At 48.7% G+C, this 19,383-nt stretch overlaps 1 protein-coding gene across 1 annotated transcript in view; it reads left to right on the plus strand.

Moving 5' to 3' along the window:
• Nucleotides 1-2,001: 2,001 nt before the first annotated feature.
• Nucleotides 2,002-19,383, plus strand: part of TRABD2B (TraB domain containing 2B) — a gene marked incomplete at its 3' end in the record, with an annotated part of 261,347 nt that continues 243,965 nt past the window's right edge. The window contains exons 1-2 of the mRNA XM_082054677.1: nucleotides 2,002-2,265; nucleotides 2,653-3,213. Of these exons, the coding sequence (XP_081910803.1) occupies nucleotides 2,158-2,265; nucleotides 2,653-3,213 (669 nt within the window). The 5' untranslated portion in view covers nucleotides 2,002-2,157. The remainder of the gene's footprint in view (nucleotides 2,266-2,652; nucleotides 3,214-19,383) is intronic.

Below are 19,383 nucleotides of genomic sequence, written 5' to 3' on the forward strand. Positions count from 1 at the left end.
GACACAGATTGGTCCAGCTGAGAACAAATGCAGCAGCCTTCACGCTACAGTGTCATGACGGCACCAAGCCTGTAACTTTTAACTGGCTGGTGGCAGCTTCAGGAAAAACAACAGGACACCGTGTTCTGACTGGAATTAGACCTTACGGTATCAAATCTGCTAGGACATGGGCTGCACAACCCTTTCTCCTCTGGATTTCATTTCAGGTGGTGGCAGAGCAACCTACAGTGACCGTCCAACACCTCGCATGCTTGTGGGGGGTGTTTAGGTGTTCCTTGCAGGAACTGGAAAGACCATGAGGAAAACCCATCCCTTGCTCCTCTGCATGTTTTTTACCTGGCTGGAAGATCTGGGAGGGCAGGATGAGAGTCCTCACTTAGAAAGGAGCCGCTGGTCCTGACGCTGCAGTTAGGAGGATGCTCTCCAGCCTCCAAGGGCCGGGAGCAGAGTCCATGGGATGCGCACACGGTGGTCGGAAAGCCCTTCAGCAGCCTGCAGAGCTGCGTCTGTTCATCAGTAACCTCAGCAAGCGGTGTCCCTGTCAGCCTTCGCAGGGCTGTCAGAAAGCCACACTCATGGCCAGATAGGCTGAGTCTGCCGCCGTCCTTGGCAAAACCTCTGCTGGCTCCGCTCTAGCGGAAGGACCCTGCTGCATGCTGGTAATTGATGTATTTCATCAAACAAACATCGATAGTTTTGATTTTTTGCAATACAGCGAGGAACTTGGTAACTTTGGAAAGGCTTCGCCGTTGTGGAAGTGGTGGGAAGGTCAGGGCCCAGACCTGCTCTGCTCTGTAGGCTGCACACAGCAGGCTGGGTGCTGCAGACACCCAGGGCCACCAGCACCGTGGGGCCGGCGGTGTCCTGCGGGGAGAAGGGGCTACGTGTGGCGCCCTGACCACAGCAAGTAGCAAGAGGCATTGTGAGCCTGCCCTCTCCTCCCAAACCATGCGGCTTTAACAGCGCTGCACACTCGGGACGAGCCTTGAGTTGCAGCTGCTGGAGTCGAGCACCTGCTGCAACAACGTCCAGAGGAAGCTCCAGACGGCCAGGGACCCGGGATGTGCTCCTGGCAGGAGAACCAGCTCAGCTCTTGTTGGAGGAAGGTGCTTTTTGGTCCACGTGGAAGCTGCGGCAGCAGGACGCTGCGGGAGCACACGGGCAATCTCCCGCATCCTCCCGCCAGGCTGGGGGCCACGCGGGGCTCCCGTCCTTGACCCGCCCCGCACCCCCGCTCGGAGGCGCTGAGCCGAGCGGGGCGCGGGCGGAGCGCTGCGGGGGGGTTCCGCGGGGCATCCCGCAGTGCCGGCTGCTCGCAGTCCCCCCCGCGCCGGGACAAGCGCTGCCTGACCGATTTTGCGCCGTTTCCTGAGCGCGGGGGGGCCGGCCCCGCCGTGTTTGCCCGAGCCGCGAGGCGCAGGTGGAGCGGCGGCGGTTGGCGGGCGAGGCGCGAGCGCCGCCGCCCCACAGCAGGGGGCGCCGCGCGGCTGCGCTGGGGCGCGAGCGCCCCCTGGCGGCGGCGCGCGGCGGCGGGAGGCGCGAGCGGGCCGGGGCGGCTGCGCGAACTTTCCGGCGGAGCGCGGGTCCGGCCTCTCCCGGTGCGGGCTGCGCCGCCGGCCCGCGGAGCAGCGCCCGCCCTGCCCGGGGCGCCGCGGGAGCTTCTCTTCGCTGCTCAATTGGGGAAAAAAAAAGCCCAAAACCCCAAACTTTTCTTTTTTAAAAACTTTTTTTTTTATTTTATTTTCTGGCTGTTCCCTCCTCCGCCCGCCCCAACCGCCTCCCGGACCGGGGAGGAGGGGGGGCGGGAAGGGAGCTTCTCCGGTCTGCAAAATCAAAGCATGGCGGAGGCTGGCGATGAGAACCGTCCGCCCCAAAGCATCCAGCGCCTCTGACAAGCCCGGAGCCAGAGGGGGTGGGGGTGGGAAAGGGCGGGAGGGGGGAGAGCATGGGAGGGAGGGGGCGGCCAGTCCTTCCCCCTGCACTTGTCAGATGCAGATGGGACTGGCAAAGTTTGTTTGAATAAAAAAAAAAAAAAGGCCAAAAAAAAAAAAAAAGGGGGAAGAGCAGGAGGAGGGGGAAGGAAAAAAAAAAAAAAGATCCTAGAAATCCAAAAAGGCTCATCTGGGAAGGAGAGAGAGGAGAGCGAGAGGAAGCGGGATGCAACTCAACCTGACGCTGATCTGCTTCGTCTTCGGGGGGTTCCTGCCCGACGCCGCGGCCCGGCGGGAGCAGATGGACACGGGGCAGTGCGACCTGCCCCGCTCGGTGAGCCGGGCCGGGCCGCGCGGGGATGCGCGGGTGGCCGCGGGCGCTCCGCGGGACCGCCGGGCGCGGGGGGGCGGGGGGGGCGGGGGGGTGCGGGCGGAGGGAACCCCCGTCCCGCTCCGTTCGTGTGCGCGCGGCCCCGGCGGGCGCGCGTGGCCCCGCAGGTGTGGCGCTGCCCGCGTGGCCCCCGCGGGGTGCGGGGGGGCCCGGGGGTCACCGGGGGTCTCTGCCCCACGCGGGCCCCTCGGCGCGCCTGGGCTTTGCGTTGACCCTGGACGGGGCTTGCGTGGGGAGATGGGGGAGAGGGAGCCCACGGGGGTGGCGTTCCCCCCACGTGCTGTGTCCTGTCCCTCCACCGCTGACCGGCCCCCGCTGTCCTCCCCACAGCAAGGAGAGCTCAACTCCTTCCTCTGGACCATCCGCCGCGACCCCCCCGCCTATCTCTTCGGCACCATCCACGTGCCCTACACGCGCGTGTGGGACTTCATCCCCGACAACTCCAAGGCCGCCTTCCACGCCAGCTCCAGCGTCTACTTCGAGCTGGACCTCACCGACCCCTACACCATCTCGGGGCTGGCCAGCTGCCAGATGCTGCCCCACGGGGAGAACCTGCAGGACGTGCTGCCCCGGGAGCTCTACCGCCGCCTCAAGCGCCACCTGGACTACATCAAGCTGATGCTGCCCCACTGGATGACCCCGGACCAGCGGGGCAAGGGGCTCTACGCCGACTACCTCTTCAACGCCATCGCCGGCAACTGGGAGCGCAAGAGGCCCGTCTGGGTGATGCTCATGGTGAACTCCTTGACGGAGACGGACATCCGCTCCAGAGGGGTGCCGGTGCTCGATCTCTACCTCGCCCAGGAGGCCGAGAGGATGAAGAAGACGACGGGTGCGGTGGAGAGGGTGGAAGAGCAGTGTCACCCGCTGAACGGGCTCAACTTCTCCCAGGTAAGGAGGCTCCTGGGCCTCATGGCTTATCCCAGGAGGTGGGGGCCGTTCTCCTCGCGTTTATGGGGTCAACCCCAACACTGTTGCGGCGGGACGGGTCGCTCGTGGGCCTCGGCAGCCTTTGCGTCGGGCTGCGCGTTCTCCGTCACACCGATCCGTGCTGCCTGCAAAAATCCTGCAATGTGCACAGCGAGTTTATCATGGGTTTGATTTATTCGAGAGGCAAATGTCCCGGGTGTGAATGTGTGTGTCCGCCGGCTTGCCACTTGTGGGGAGAACTTCCACGCCTCCCATCCTGTCCCTGAGCTGGGTAAAAAGTGATTTTGTTTGTTTGGTTTTAAATAAAGCAGCTCTGTGGTACTTGTCAGGAGGAGGATGAAGCATGAACAATGCAGAAAGAAATTTTGACATTGTTCAAATAGATTTTAAGTATGTGCAAACTGTCAGTCGTCTTCTTAGTAGTCACTCCAGGTCACAACAAACTGGCTCACATCACCCTCGTACCGGGGGAAATTAAGTGTGCAATCTGCCTGGGCTTTTTCATTTTAAACAGGTAAAGTTCAGCAAAAAGGAACGGATGTAGATTAAGAAACAAACGTTATTGGTGTAACTGGACTCCAGAATTCTTTCAGTGGATTTAGCTTTAAACAACCAAATACTAAGCTATGCGATCTATTTCATTTCGGTGGATTAATCAGGAGCACAGTCACAGCTATTGACTTTGCTTTGTGAAACTGTTTATACGAAATCAGATTTACTAGAAATTCAGGAAATGAATGTGTGTGGAAGAAAACAAATAATCCAGGGGAGATTGAAGATGGTGTCAGTTACTGCTAGGTTATTTCGTTCTTAACCTGCTTTTTGTCATTAGTTTTGGATCAGTCTCTTTCCAGCTTTATCTTACTGTCCTAACTTGAGTAGAAGAATTATTGGCGATGTAGCAATAAGGATCACAGGACTGATGTTTGGTGTGGTTAAAATGTCCTCAGAGCGCCTTCACCCCCTTCTCTGAAGTCTAGTGGGAACTGTTTTAGGGGGAAAAAGTCTCGCTTTCACTAACATTTGGTTTATTCGATACTTCAAGCCTAACTCTGCATACAGCTGTCATAGGAGAAGATTGGCTACTTATACTTTTGGAGGAGTTTTCTTGTTTATCAACAAAATAATTAAAGCCCCTCAGGACCTTTGCATGAATTACCACACATGCAAAAGAAGGAATTCGTTTTCCCCTTTCTGTTTGAAAGGTTTAAGTGCCTCTCCTCTCTGTTGAACCCCTGCTTTAAGGTGTGGTAAAAAATCATTAACCGTTCCAGACATCCAATAGCATTTGGTTGTATTAGGTCAAAAATGGCAGTTAGAATCAGGCACGTGAAAGCACTTGGTTAAAAATGTACCACTTGGAAGCCTTTTAAATGTGAATCATATTACATTTTCTTCTTTTTACAGCGTGAGCGACAGAGAAAGGAGAAAGGACAGAGTACAAAGCTCTCTGCTGCTCTTACCATCATTCTCTTTTTCTCTCGTTCACTGCATTTTAAATAGAAACAAAAATTTCCCCTTTGTTTTGCTACAATAATCTAATTTATGCAAAAAGTTTGTGCTGATTACGAAAGTACATTGCATTTTAATTATTACAGAGAATTGACACTGCTGCTAAAATAGATCAGTGTCGGGAGGATTTTTCCTAGACTGAAGCTTTTTCTGGGAATGAGGCCACCAGAACAACAGGAGACAAAAATTAAACAAAACAACCCAGAGATTTATTTTCTTGCTTCCTCTAGATTTCATGCATCCTGACACCTGGCTAGTTGTTTAACAATAGTGATTTGTAATGTTATCACACCGTCTGGCAGTCCTACTGCTCGCTGTATTACTGTGCTAATTTAGTGGAGTGGATTATTCCTGCTAGGTTTAGCCTCCCAATTCCAGGTCTTGGAATAAGCAACACATAATTAAAACACACTAAGCTGGCAATCAGAAATTGAGCAGCTTTTGTCTTTTAAGGTGTTTGCACAGTTTGATGGGAACATATGTGATAAATTACAGCCCCAAATCTGCTAAGGGCATCAGCAGTCTTTACCTGTTTTCAGCATTACTGTTATGGGGATATTGCACATAATTTCTGCATTCAGAACTCAGGTTTGAAAACCATGCCTTGCTGAATCATGTCAATGCTTTTGTTTCCTCCGTCCCCAAAGTCCAGTAATTTTTGCCCTTAGCAAATTAAAAAAGAAAAAACTTGTGGTGTTTTTTTTTTTACTTCTTGCCCTCAAAGGCAGCTTTGTGCTCCTGCAAATATTTAATCTGACTGCACGCACCAAATCTGTTAATCTGATACCGTGAGGAGATCTAGGAGTGGTCCCGGTGTGGTACTTGGGTTTGATCTGCTCGGAAAGAAAGCGGATACACTTGCATTTTTGACCAAGTACGATCTTTGAAACGTCCTGTGCGTGGCTTTGAAATGTTGATTGTCTTAGCCGGATGAAAAGATTAAGGTGGCTCATATAATTAGCTGCTTCCTGGAGAGCCAGCTCTTGCAGGTAGAGCATGGCGCATTGTCTTCTGTTGCAAGCCCAGAAACTTTGTACTTTGATGCTTGGTTCCCCTTGAAATCTTGGCTCGGTGTTTTGTGCCACTTTCCCAAGCTGGCACCATTCTGATGGTGCTGCCTTCCTGCTGAGCGGCTGCTTTTGTGGAGGGAGCATCCTCGCTACCCCTGGGGAGCATCCTCGCTGCCCCTGAGGAGCATCCTCACTACCCCTGGGGAGCATCCTCTCTACCCCTGGGCTGCATCCTCACTACCCATGGGGAGCATCCTCGCTACCCCTGGGCTGCATCCTCACTGCCCCTGGGGAGCATCCTCACTACCCCTGGGCTGCATCCTCACTGCCCCTGGGGAGCATCCTCACTACCCCTGGGCTGCATCCTCACTGCCCCTGAGGAGCATCCTCGCTACCCCTGGGGAGCATCCTCGCTACCCCTGGGCTGTATCCTCGCTACCCCTGGGCTGTATCCTCACTCCCCCTGTGCTGCATCCTCGCTACCCCTGGGACTTGGCAGCTGCTGGCCACACCAAGTCCAGGCCCTGGGTATTGTACAGCTGGTGGCAAGGTGTCTGAACCGCTGCAAAAGGCTGGGACCTGGCAACGGGAATTGAGATGAAGTTTGGATCAGGTTGAAATTACACCACTCCTTGGTATACAGAGTTTCAGGGTTTTCATTGAAGGTGGGACAGAAGCTGGCAAGAGGCATGCAAAGAAGAGGAAACAGACAACTTTTCTGTCTGACTGCATAAATATTTACTGACATAGTGGCCAGAAAAGTGCAAAATTAAGTGGGCCAGGGCTGAGAAGAGCTGGTGAGGGATGGACGGCATTCAGGGCCTTCAGAGACGCTGCATGAGGGACCATGAGGACTTGTCTGCACATCCTCCGAGGGCCGGCCTGGGAGAGGGTTCAGCTTGCCCTCCTCTTTGGGATGCTCATGTGGGTCTGTGGTGGAAAGCTCTCCCCAGGCTGACACATGTTGGAGTGAAGGGGATGGTGATGGTGACTGCGACGGCTGCTCAGTCTGTCTGCATCCACCCTGATGGCCCAGGGCTGTGATGGGACCCCCGGGCAGCATCGTATCCCCACTAAAACCCTGTGTGGGCAGCAAGGGAAAGATCTTGCTCCTCTACCCAAAATCCTCCGCCCTGGGGAGGTGGATGGTAGCTCTCACTTGTGGTTGATCCGGGGTCCCCAGACCGAGTCAGTGTTGATATCGCTTCCTCCAATTAAAAATAAAACCCATCTCCCATCCCATCCTGACCTTGCTCTCTTCAGGGAGAATCTGCATTCAACCCGTGCCAGATGCCCCGGATCCCAAGGTTCGTGGGGATGATTTTGCATCATGCCTGACTTCATGACAGTGTGTTGGTGGGGGGGCCGTCAGGCTGGCAGGAGCCACCAGCACCCCCTTGTCTCTCCCTCCACTAATTTGGGCTTGCGAAGCCCTGACTCCAGTCTTCGCCAGCCTGTATCATTTCCAACTGCAGGGGGAGATGTTAAATATCAAACCGGTGGTGATTGGATCAGAGACAGCCTCAAAGAAAGAAACCTTAGACCGTGCCAGATTAAACTTCACACTTCACCATTCTTCCCCTTTCATTTCTTTGCCGCCTCATTCTCTGCACAAATAAACCTCGTCTCCCCGCTTTCTACCAATGAGACATCATTCAAGGGGCAGGAATGACTTTGTTAACAAAATCAGTCTTCATTTCCCAGGTCCTGCTGTTCCATCAAACCCTGGGACATGGCAGCTTTGATTACTCTGGTGATAGGATTAGAGGGGGAACAAGTGCTGTTTAATAAAAGGCCAATGGGTGGTCCATCACATTTGGTCATTGACAGATCTGCAGTCTTGGAGCTGGACCTTCAGAAGCAGAGCAGCATGACACAGTAATATAGAGACAGGGCTGCAGCCTGGACTGGCTGTTCCATCTCCCCCGTCCCCTTGAAAAATTAAACATTGCTGTGATCACAAAGCTGGGACCCTCAGAGCTGGCAGGGAGTGGTAGAACTGACTTCAAGGGAAATTCGCCTGCTTGTACGAATGAAAGATCCAGGCTCAGAGTCTTCTGAACCGGACTGAAGGACTCCGTTTCAGAGCTAGATTTCTGACAGCCTGTATAGTTTATTTGAGAGAGTATTTTTTGTTTTTATTTATTTATTTTTATTTTTAAAGTGGGTTTTGCCTAATAGAAATTGTGCTTTTTATGCTTTTAAAAGGCTTCAGGAAAGTCATCAAAAATAGATTAGTATCATCTGTTTTGGTTGCTGAATATTGTTGAAAGAAATGTTGTTAAAAGGTTCGATTATTCATAGCTGTACATAGTGTGCATACTTTTCAGCTCGCTGGCCTTAATTATCACCCCCCCACAACTCCCCTGCACCCTGGGGTAAAAAAATTCCCCCAGTAAAATTAAACTTAGGGTAGAAATTAATACAGCAGAAATAGAACTCCTTCTATTGAACTCTGAATGCTAGTGGAGCTGCTTCACGTCTTTGCCAAGGGAAGTGTGAGGGTGAAACTACGCAGGTATTGAAACTACAGCAGTGGCAGTAACTGCTGCCGGGACCAGCGGCTGAGGGTTGGTGGCGGTAACTGACTGTGTGTGTTTGCATTGACAGCCGGTTGCTGGGTGCTGCTTCAGCACAGCCCCTGGAAAGGCCCACCCTGGCATTTGAGCCTCTTAAGAAATGGCAAACCACTTAATGACGGCTTGAGGCACAGCCGGCAATTCATCTGTTGTATTTATTGTGTGTGTAAGGGCAGGAAGCGTTTGTAGAACAGGTTAGATATGAGCTCTTCCTTTCCCTCTGATCCCTTGGTAGATCCAAGCCCAGGACAGGTGTGCCCGCCTTCCAGGAGCAGCTCTGAAGAGGGTTCTGCTGGTTGATTTGTTTGCAAAATTGTGTCTGCTGCTTGTGATCGCTCTTAGGAAGGAATTCCACCTTCGTAAGGCGAGCTTTGAAAGGAACAGACACCCCAAAACCAGTGGTGAGCTAGCCTGGCACTCAGCGGAGTCCCTATGGCGTTTGAGGCAGCTGAACGTTGCCAATGTATAGGCGTGGAACAGCAGAACTGTGCCGTTTCTTCCCATCTCCTCCATAAACGATATTTCCACAGCGATGATTTTCTCTCTGTTTGTTGTCTCCTGTCAGTTTCTGATGCTGTTGCAACAGCAGCCAGGATCCTGCCCCAGGCCCAGAGCGCTTCGCTTCTAAACAGAACGAACCATTGACCTTGAAAACCTCAACTTCAAGTATAGTGCAACCTACAGTCCTCAGAAAGTCTTTAACAGCCTCCCCTCAGCTCCCTAGTGAGTAGCAATCCACGTTATAAAGCCAGCCCACATCATTCACGCCGGTCAGAGGTTCCTGTATTGAAAAGGCCAGAAAAGATCTTAAGCAAGGGCACTCATTCACCTTGCACTCCTGCACACCAGGCCGGTGGCTGAGCTGGCAAAGCATATATGGGAACTTCAGAGGCACGTACTGTGAAAGAACAGCTTTCCCTTGTGCTGGGCTTTCCACTGTAAACCCTTATTAATCTCTTCAGTGTCATTAGGAGTCGATGAGACAGGTAAAAGGCAGAAGAAATCACAGAGTTACTGCTTGAGCCACATGAAGTTGGTGTGATTTCTTTCATCTTTTGGCCCTATTAGAGGGGTTCCCTGCATGCTTGGATGAGGGACTGCGAAGTGATTTCCTCAGGGCGCTATGTTTAGGATAAAAAATACGGAGATTTTCAGCATTGACCAGTGTTTCGTGAACTTCATTTTTTAGCTTTCGAAAGTCGGTGTTAGAAGAGCCCTGTTTTGCAGGGGAACATCTGCCTTGTGTCCACACGCTTTCCCAAAGCGCTCTTTCAAGCTGACAAGCAATTCAGATCCTAGATGCTACCAGGCTTAAAATCTGCAGAAAGCACTGCGGGGTGATCACAAAACTTCAGTATCTTTCTGAACCTCGCAGATTATTTATATCTTGCAGTCACTAAGGCATTTTTCTGAGCATTGCAACAATGTGTGAACCTAATACTCTTCCCGTAACCCATAAAGCATTACAGTTTCCAGCTTGCTTGAGACACCAGAAATTAAGCTGGTGCCTACAGAGCTTAAAACTGCAGATATCAGTGTTTGAACTTAATATCTCTGTTCTTGGACTGGAATTGGAGCAAGGCTATGCCCTGCAGAGTGGGAACAGGCATGCAACTCAAGTGCACGACTGGTTGTATCCCTCACAACAGCTAGTAGTGACGGTGTACTATTTGTCTCCTTTTCTGGTGTTCAAGAGAACAATATATCTGCCTTGTGTTATTGTTATTGTTTATTGGATCTAGTTGCCGTGTAAATGCACGTGGAATTGGAAGTGACATGGTTAATACGTGTGTGAGGAGCACGAGCAGGAGTTAGCACAGGTGACCGCTGCTTTTATCAGCAGTTATTCCAGCAGAAGCCCTTTACCATTTGCGTTTCCAGTTTTTAGAGGTTCTGCTGCAAGTCATTTCAGGACTTGTAGCACAATATAAATGAAAGTTGCTAAAAACTGTAAATTAAAACCATGTGTTCAGCATTTTGGGATGGATGTTGTATGACTTGAGGAGGCTCATTAGCAAAAGTATTTTTAGTTTGAATGAGATCAAAGACCTGAGATTTTCCACTCTGAGAGTCGTTTAACATAGGCCTAGACACCCCATTTCTCATCATACATAGAATCCCATAGGCCAGTTATGCCTGAAGAAATCATCATCCCTGAAATATTGTAAGTAGATTTATTATCAGTGGACCAGTGCTGATCACCTCTGCTCAGCAGCGCTGAGAGCTGAAGAGTCTTGCAGATGTCAAAGGGAGTTTTATTACTGACCTCTTCAAAATCAGGATTGCAGCCTGTACCAGTGGGTAGCAGTGTTAGATGTGAAGCACCACTGGTATGAATCAAATCCTCTATGTTGTACTCATTCCAGAGTGTCCCTTGAAGCCAGGGATAACACTGAACCATTCCCAGAAACCCCTAATGGCAAATAGAGAAAGGATTGTAAAAATAGGGAAAAAGAAAGTGTTCTCATTTCTTCCTTTCCTAGGCTCAGTTAGTGTGGAAGTTACGAAACCTTCCAAATTAGTTCCAGGCCAGAAGTTCTTCATGCTTGGGTATCCCTGCAAAATCCCAGAGTTCTTGGAGGTGGGCACGGAGAAAAGCTGGTGATTGAGTCACAGCCGACACGTTAGCTGGAACAACACAATGAAGGAACAAGACAAAACGCTTTGCGTTTTCCCCAGATTGCATCAGACTTGCTTCTTCTACCGAACTCTAGTACCGGGGCAGCTGTTGGGAGACACAGATATCCCCAATACATAAACCAGAGGAGCTGCCTTCGTAGAGCACAGCGATATTCATCAGACTCCCTTCGGGAGCCAAGGAATGAGGAAAAGGAAACAAATCTTCAAGTTATTTTCAAACCTCTTTCCATTTTAATAAAAGTCAACTTATGAGGAACACAGGGAAAATATTTCTTTAAAGCGGGAGATTCTATGTCTTGAAAGTATCTCCTCGATATTTTAGAGACTGTATTAAATCCAAGGTCTCCATTAGGCTCCCTCGCTTTTGTCAACAATCACAATGAAGACTGATTATTCTCTGTACACTTTCTGCCACTGCACAGATTCTGCTTGCCTTTGATTTCTTGCAGGCTTGTCTTATTACAGGTGACAGCATAATAGTGATGGGGAATATTTATTTAAATGTGAGACAAAACGCTCCCGCTATAGGAGTTCGCAGAGTCAGCAGACGGGGAGAGGGCAGAAGGGTGATCTGAGAAACACGCCTGACTTTTGGAAGGTCTTTGTATTTCTGGCGTGTGATTGATGTACAACTTCAGAAATGATCGTTGAGATCGGTGTTATTGCAATGGTGAAGTGTGATGGGACACGTCCCAATGTGTTCTAATGCACTCATAGAACCGTCATAGCGCTATTAATTGTGATATAGCGAAGAGCTGGTCCTGACCTACTGGGAGCCAGCTGGGATGCTAACTCATAGTTTGCTTTCAAGCTAAGGTAATTATTTATTTTTGGGATATCACAGGAGCAGGAGAGGTGCGACTATGCCAGGTGGCCTCAAAATTATTGTTTTCATAGAGTCAATTATACAGAAAGTCCTTCTATTTTAAAAATCCTTCCTGATTAATACCGGGTAACCCTAGAAAGAGCGTTCTCAAAACATCTCATTATTTACTTGCTGAAGAAGGTAACTCACTAACAGTCAGGTTTCTAGTACGAAGTTATGGCCACAAAAATTCTGGTTTGACCTGGCCTTCGAACAGCTGGGATGCTCTGTTTGTAGGCAGGTCCATGCAAACTGAAGCTCAGCTCCTCCAGCATTTCTCCTTCCCATTTGCAGAACCCCAGGAAGGTGTTTTCTCCCTTGTGTGAGCGTCAGGCCGTGAGACCACGTTGTACCACCCTGAAAGAGTCCAGGTCTTTTGGTGGCGAGATGAAGTCCAGAGGGTCAGGGCAGCAGGCGTGAAACAACATTGGGCTTTATGGATGGGCCTGTCGCTGTGTGCAGACCTGCGTACCCCGCTAATTGTGTGAGGCCAGGGAGGGTTTTCTTTATTAACTCAAGCGGCTTGGCTGTGAAATGAGACATACTATACAGTATATAATTCAAACTCACTTTCAAGGTACCCAGAGAGACCTGAGCCTCGTAACGTGAAGTCATCTGAAACACGCTCTAGAAGCTTCATAGTCTAAGGTCAGCAATTACACTGGTTCATTTTCCCGTAATGGAATAGCGCTTGCTTTAAAAAAATACTCTACTTATATCTTAATGTGTAAAGATGTGTTTGTTTCTGAGAAGGAAACTGGCTGCTTTGGGCACCCGCTGTGTGTTAACTGGGAATGGGTGAGTGTGTGAGGGATGTACCATATAGAGACTGCAGCAAGTTATGGCTCTGAAGGTGAAAGAAAACACGGCTGGTGTGCTGGGTGTACATCCTCAAACCTGAAAGCATCAGTTGTTGAGAATCACTTGTAGTGGTGTCCTTTTGTGTCTTGGGAAGTACAAAAAGCTCTAATCTCTCAAAAGGTGTAATATTTTGGCATATTTTGGATGTTTTTTGTCATTACTGACAAAGAGATCCCAGAGGAAGATACCCCTAGGAATGCAAAACACAATCACCAAAACCCACACAAGATCCCTTATCATGCTTTCTCTAAAGCTGTTGCAGATTCATTTGAATTACACTGGAAAGATTTATCTCTTATTAATGGAACACTCTTCATTTTTTAAAATTGAGTTGTTGTGCAACACATCAAGTAACAATGTCATAACACATCGTAAATCAGTTTGTTCACGGAAGGATTCTAGATGAGTTAATCTAACATCCTGGACACAGTTCATGAGCAGTTAATTTTAGCAGTTCTCTTTGATATATATCAGTTAAGGCAAAGCAACTCCAGCCATTACGGAGCAGAGTCAAAACTGGTTAACGGCAAAGCAAGTACAGACAAAGATTTTTCAGAGATAAAGCCCTTGGCAGATCATTCAAGGGATCTTTGCTTTATATAGAACAATTGTAGCTCTAATACCAGCAGTGCAGACACTCCGGGACAAAGAGAAAACACACAGACACACACCAAACCACAGAAGAAAACCACATACACCACTTGGTTCTTGCATCTTACAAGAAAGTCAAGCTAAAGTTCACCAGCCCTGACGTAGTGAGCGAAGAACTCCATGGCAGGCCATGAGCTGGGAAGGAATACCTCCAAAAAGGCGTCCAGGAATGATTCCCATTGTTAGTGGGAGAAACTGAACATGTTTGATTTGAAACACGAAGTCATCCGGCAGCCTGCCAGATGCCATTTATCTCAAGGTCACGCAACATAAATAACCCCGAGGGTTAGCTGTAAAGCGGAGAAGCAGGAGGTAGCTAAACAAAAATAGGGGAAGGGATTCCTCTCTCTCCCCTGTGGGTGTTCGACACGCTACAGACAAGTTTCGAAGGCCTGGCACTCCTGCCGAGGATGGTACATGAAGGGTAGTAAAACACACCTCGAGCAGGATGGCTGGATGTAGCATCATGGAAGGGACTGTGGTTTGAGACCGAGCCACTGAGCTGTACGAATTAGCCAGGGAGGCTCAATACAAAGGGAAAGTCAGCCAGGGAGAGTTCTGCTCTTGGAAGGTTAAGTCTGAAAGATTGATCCCTGTTATACAGTAGGGACAACCAACGTTTATTTACTGTTCGATTGGGTGGTCACTTGCATTTTGCTGTTCTTCCAACACACCGAAGTATGAGAGCCTTCTCACATGTTTTAAGAGAATACCAAGCGCAGCAGCTGTCAGGTCTAGTAATCCATCCTCCCTATCGGTTGGGGAAGGAAGGGCTGTGTTTTCCTGAGATTGCTTAGACCTGAGAGTATAGCTTTGAAGATACCGATGGGAGAATCCCAAAAGTCTTGGCACCCGTTCTTCGGTTTTCTGGGGTAAAGAAAACGGTGTAATTCCCATTAAAACAAATTAAACAAGTATGCAGCGATTGAACCTGGAACCCAAAACTGTATCTCTGTGGTCCTTGAAATTTGGCAAGGTGTCTTTCTCACTGGTTTATGTGGAAAGGAGTTTTGTGTAGCCAAATAATTCACTAAGAGAAGTAGGAAGAAAAAAAAGTTAGTGAATGTTCTTTGTGATTTCAGTGGGTTTAAAAAGCAGACCAAGAGCTGTACATCTGTATGCTCTGAGCACTATTCCTTCCAAACAGAAAGGAAACGAGCTGCGCATCTGCATGAGGAACCTTGATCCTTAAGATATACATATAGGACAATTTTATATCTGTAGGCCTTATATAACACGTTAGAAACTGAGGCATGACTTCAGAAGCTGAAATATCCCAAGTATGTTATTACATCTGGAGCCAAGACTGTGATTTATCCATCTAGAGATTTCTCTTATCCCTTTCAACTTATTTACTTCTCTTGGAAAAATAAATATTTGTATGTGAAGGGACCGGAGTCAATGAGATGGTGACATGGAGGGGACGTCTACAGAAGTCCAGGCTGATTCCAGCCTCCAGAACATACAGCTGCTCAGGTGAGGGATGACGGGACTCCATCCCTTGACGAGCAGAGCAGCTCCACCTGTCTTCACACCCTCATTTACTCCCTAATGAAACTGATTTTTCTTAAACACAAATGAACTTTAAAAATGGCAGAGAGCATAGAATTGCATCATTAGCAATGAACCAAAGGCTTTTGTGTTGCAATAACTTTTGTTGGGGGATTATTGTGTTGAAAATCCAATGACTTTGGCACAGCCTGAAGAACTCAGTGGTTCCACTTTGCGTGTCCTGCCGTCACTCACCAAGCAGGCCCCATTGCTAGACGTTGCAGTAGGGCAGCCAGTTGGCTTCTCCCAACCTCCTTAGGTTTCCAGATGTCATAACAAAATGAGAGAGAGAGACTTAGCCATCTTCCATGTGTTTATGCCAGAGCTGCTAGGCAAAGACCAAGCCACAACACTGCACAGCTTTTCAAAAAGGACTTAATAGGCCTCTCTGTAAACAGATCTAAATATTTGCTCCAGTGACATTTATCGCATCACACGTCTGGCGCGAGTGTTTCGTCCTTGTTTTGCTTGCGTGTTTGGATTCTCTTATAAACATTAATGAAGTGCTTGAATACAAATGAATAATCCTCCCCCCTTCTTCCCACCCTGGAGGGGAGGGGAATGGGAGGCCACGAAGTAATAATAGTTCAACCTTCAACCCGTAATTGCCCAGTACATTTTGATGACAGCTTTCCTTCTCACATGCTTTAAAAGGCTTTATTCGGCGTGTACATCCATGCAGAAGGCATTGCACCTTTCTTCAAAGGCGGCTGCAGCTGGGCTGGGGTAGGAGGCCGTTAGCACACAGCAGTGTGTCATTTGATGTCTGATTAGTTTGATTAGAGGAGCAAGTTGACCTGCTGCTGCGTTCCCAACAGGTTGGCAGAGTTGCGCCCCGTCTACAAGGCTTTTAATGGGGGATGTATTTAATATATTCTTCCCTGGGCATCTGCTTTTGGCTATTGGCTGGACAGAATAATGGGCCTGGAACACCTCAGATCTAACTCCATATGGCTGTTCATCTACCTCTTGCTGGAGAACTGAGGTCGTTTAATAGGTATTTTGTAATTACCTGCAGCTTGAACATGACTGGAGCCAACACGCCTCCATATAGCCCCTTCTGTTCCCTCAGAGCCTTTATGGAGGACACGGGCTTTTGATTTCCTCACTAAAGGAGTGGGATATGGGTCAAGAAAGACTGACCTAATGTTATTTCCATAGGTGGTTACTGTCACGGCAAGCTTTAGAATATTTTTATATCGTCTAAGGGTACGAGGCCATGAAACAAATGTTTTAGATGCTTGTTTTGTGATTGTAAGAGGGGCGAAGTTGTGAAGCGAAGTTGAGAAGGTCTCTCAACCTTCTCCAGGCTGAGAAAACACGGAGAGTCTCATTGCCCTGTGGGAGCAGTTACAATACTACTCCTTTCTCCCCGTGTGCTTCAAAGTGCCACGATATCTTCCACGCACAATGAATTATCACGATGTCCTGCCGGGTGGGACAGTGCTTTGCTCAGGAGCTTATGCAATATCTGTAGTTTCTGCAGCTGGGCTTGCAGGAGCGGTGGTTTGGCTCGCTTGGAAGGCAATGATGAAATAAACTCTGTTAGCTAAGTGGGTCGCCTCAGAAATTCCCAAACTCATGCAACTGAGCTCGCAGTTCTTTATTAAGAGCAAAACTGCTGCATTTAAGCTTCAGGACATAAAAGAAGTAATCAATGCCTAGAAAGTAATCAAAAGTTCATTCTTCAGACAATCTTTCAGAAAAAAAATCATCCTGTACAAGACATCTGTGGGTTTATTGTCTGCAACAGGACTAAGTGCAAAGGATTTATTTCCTAATAATCGGGCTCTAGGAGGTCAAGATTAATACCCAAGAGGAAAAAAAATGTGTTTCCTTCATCTGAGTGATGAGGTATAAAATTGGGTAAAAATTAATACTGTCTTTGGTTCAGCATGTATATGAAACCATTCAGTCTGCACATAGTTGTGTACTATTAGAAAGTGCCTGTCAACTCCATTAATTATCAAATTGCTTATTCAGTCTGTACATTCCTTGGATAAATCCATGTCAGCTTTACCTCTTGTAACAGTGTTTGTTTGTATGAGGCGGAACTCTCAGTCCTGAGCGGCACCTCTCGAAATCATTTCTTCATCTGTGCCTACAGGGACTCAGAATAATTGCTGCTGAGAGGATGCTCTGTGGGTGCTTTTTGGAGGGGAGTTGGGTGTAACAACATTGCCTAGAAAGGTGTTCCCTTGTCACCCCTGCCCACGTTGACAGTTACAACAGAGATCACTAAAGTTGCTGTAGTTCTCGGCAGCTGTGAAGTGCACTCTGGAAAAGAAAAAGCTGGGAGAAAGGGACAGAAACAAGAATTTGTGATATTTCTGCTTGATGTGCCAACACTAATGGAGGCTTTTTCTTCTGCTAATTCAAAGTCCGGTGCGTTCCAGGGTCCCTGTCACTCAAGCATTCTGCCTTTTGCTCATTTGCTGGAAGACAAACATGGAAGTGTATTTGGAACTTGCTGGAGCCTTAAAAAAACAAAATTAAGGCAAGCTGCCAGATTGGAATCTAATACACAACATATGTTTACAGGGTTATAGTCTCTTGCCATGCTGGCTTCAGCAGTACTCCAGTGCGAAGTAGAATAAATGCCTTCCAAGACCTCTTATCATCCATTGTGCTTATCAAAATAGTAAAAATACTGGTTTTATTTCGGCAAATGTGCCTTTCCTCTTTTTGGAAGCCCTTTGAATTCCCCATGATATTTGGGATCAATGGTAGAGCGTGTCCTTGGTCTCGTTTGCCTTGTTCTCTTCCTCTTCACGAGAACTCATCTGCCTCAGGGCTGGTGGTTCCTCCCCCAGTTCGGCAAGCGCCCCTGAACAGGACCCCTAGTTTGTAAGGAGAGGATAACGCTGACCCCCATCTGCCGTGTGTATTTGTACTGTGAGTCATGGCACTGTATGAGGAGCCTGTGAAGAGGAAAGGGTTGTCCAAGTGTAAGAAAGGGTTGAAGTGAATGAGGTCTTTTAAGCTAACTTGGGTTACCTCAGCGTGTCCAAATGCAAGAGGTGCCATTGATTCACACTTGGTTCAGGCCGCAGGCTGTAAAGAATTAGCCAGCAGTGATTCAGTTTACCTGTTGTCACTTTTTAATATCCTGAGTTGGCCATTATTAGATTTGAAGCTCAATTTAGAGACAGAGTGTGAATTCTTGGTGTCTAAGCCATTCCCAACCCTGGAAGATGAGACCACGCCAGTTCTAGACAACATAAAGCCAAACCAGCCCCTTAGTCTTGTAAAGAAAAGTTGTTTGCTTCAAACTTTAGCCTTGGGAGCCTTCAGCGCTGCAGGGGTGTTAGTGTTGGGCATGGCCAGTGGGTCCCACTGAGGCTCTGTGGGTCCCTTCTGGGCTGTGACCTGACCCTGACACAGGGCTGGTATCTCTGACCTACTGACCACCCCCTTCTAACCCACCCCAGGTACCATTGGCCTTCCTGGCCACAAGGGCCCAGTGCTGGCTCATGGTCACCCTGCTGTCCCCAGGACCCCCAGGTCCCTTTCCCCTACACTGCTCTCCAACAGCTCGTTCCCCAACTGATACTGGATCAGTAACAGGGACAGGGACCCCAGAGCGCGGTCACCTCCTGCGCTGCTCTGCCCGGGGGGCAGCAGACCAGCTGCAAAGCACCAGCAGCTGGATGTGGTCTGCAGGACGGGTAACCAGTGACTGTGTGCGGAGTCCAGGGAAATTAAACTTGAGGTGTCTAAAAATGTTGTGGGATGAGTCAACGACTTGGTGAGTACATGAGGCTCTGAAAGAGCAGCAGTCTGTCACTTTTTCTTCTCCTGTTCCTTCTCCACGTGTGGGATATACCTCACGTGATCCGTCAACATGCTGGGCCACCTGGGTCCCATGAGCTTTACATAGAATCATAGAATGTCCTGAGTTGGAAGGGACCCACAAGGCTCATCGAGTCCTGTCCTTGCATAGGACAGCCCCACTACTCCAAGCTTATCCAGGGCTGTGCTTGCAGACGAGCTGTGTCAGCAGGGGGCAAGACTAGTCTGGGGCCTCAGACAATCCCGACGTGGCCCTTTGTATTTCGGTTCTCCGCATGCAAGATGGGCAAGATATCAGAGCTATTTATTTTTGGAAAATGCTTTTTAAAAACCAGAAACAGTGCTCATGTAATTATCTGTATTTGAGGAAAAAAAAATTCCTTGAAATGTCTCAATTTCAAATTTAAAGTGAATTTAGAAAAACCCAGGAGTCTCATCAGCAAAACAAGAGCCTGACGACTGACCCAAATGGACATTTTTGTGCTGTTAGTTCATAACAGCGCAATAAAGAGAGAAAAGACTGAATTCTTAACCTTTTTTTTTTCTTGAGATGCAATTGTTGCCCCTGCTGAACTGTGGAAAGCGCTAGAGGTGGAAGTCTCTTCGCTTTGGATGCACATGTTAACGGAGGAGAAAGTCCCGGGTGCTTTGTGGATGGGAGCTCCCTAAC

The sequence above is a fragment of the Streptopelia decaocto genome, assembly GCF_964273445.1.
Source record: "Streptopelia decaocto genome assembly, chromosome: 5".
NCBI lineage: Eukaryota > Metazoa > Chordata > Aves > Columbiformes > Columbidae > Streptopelia > Streptopelia decaocto.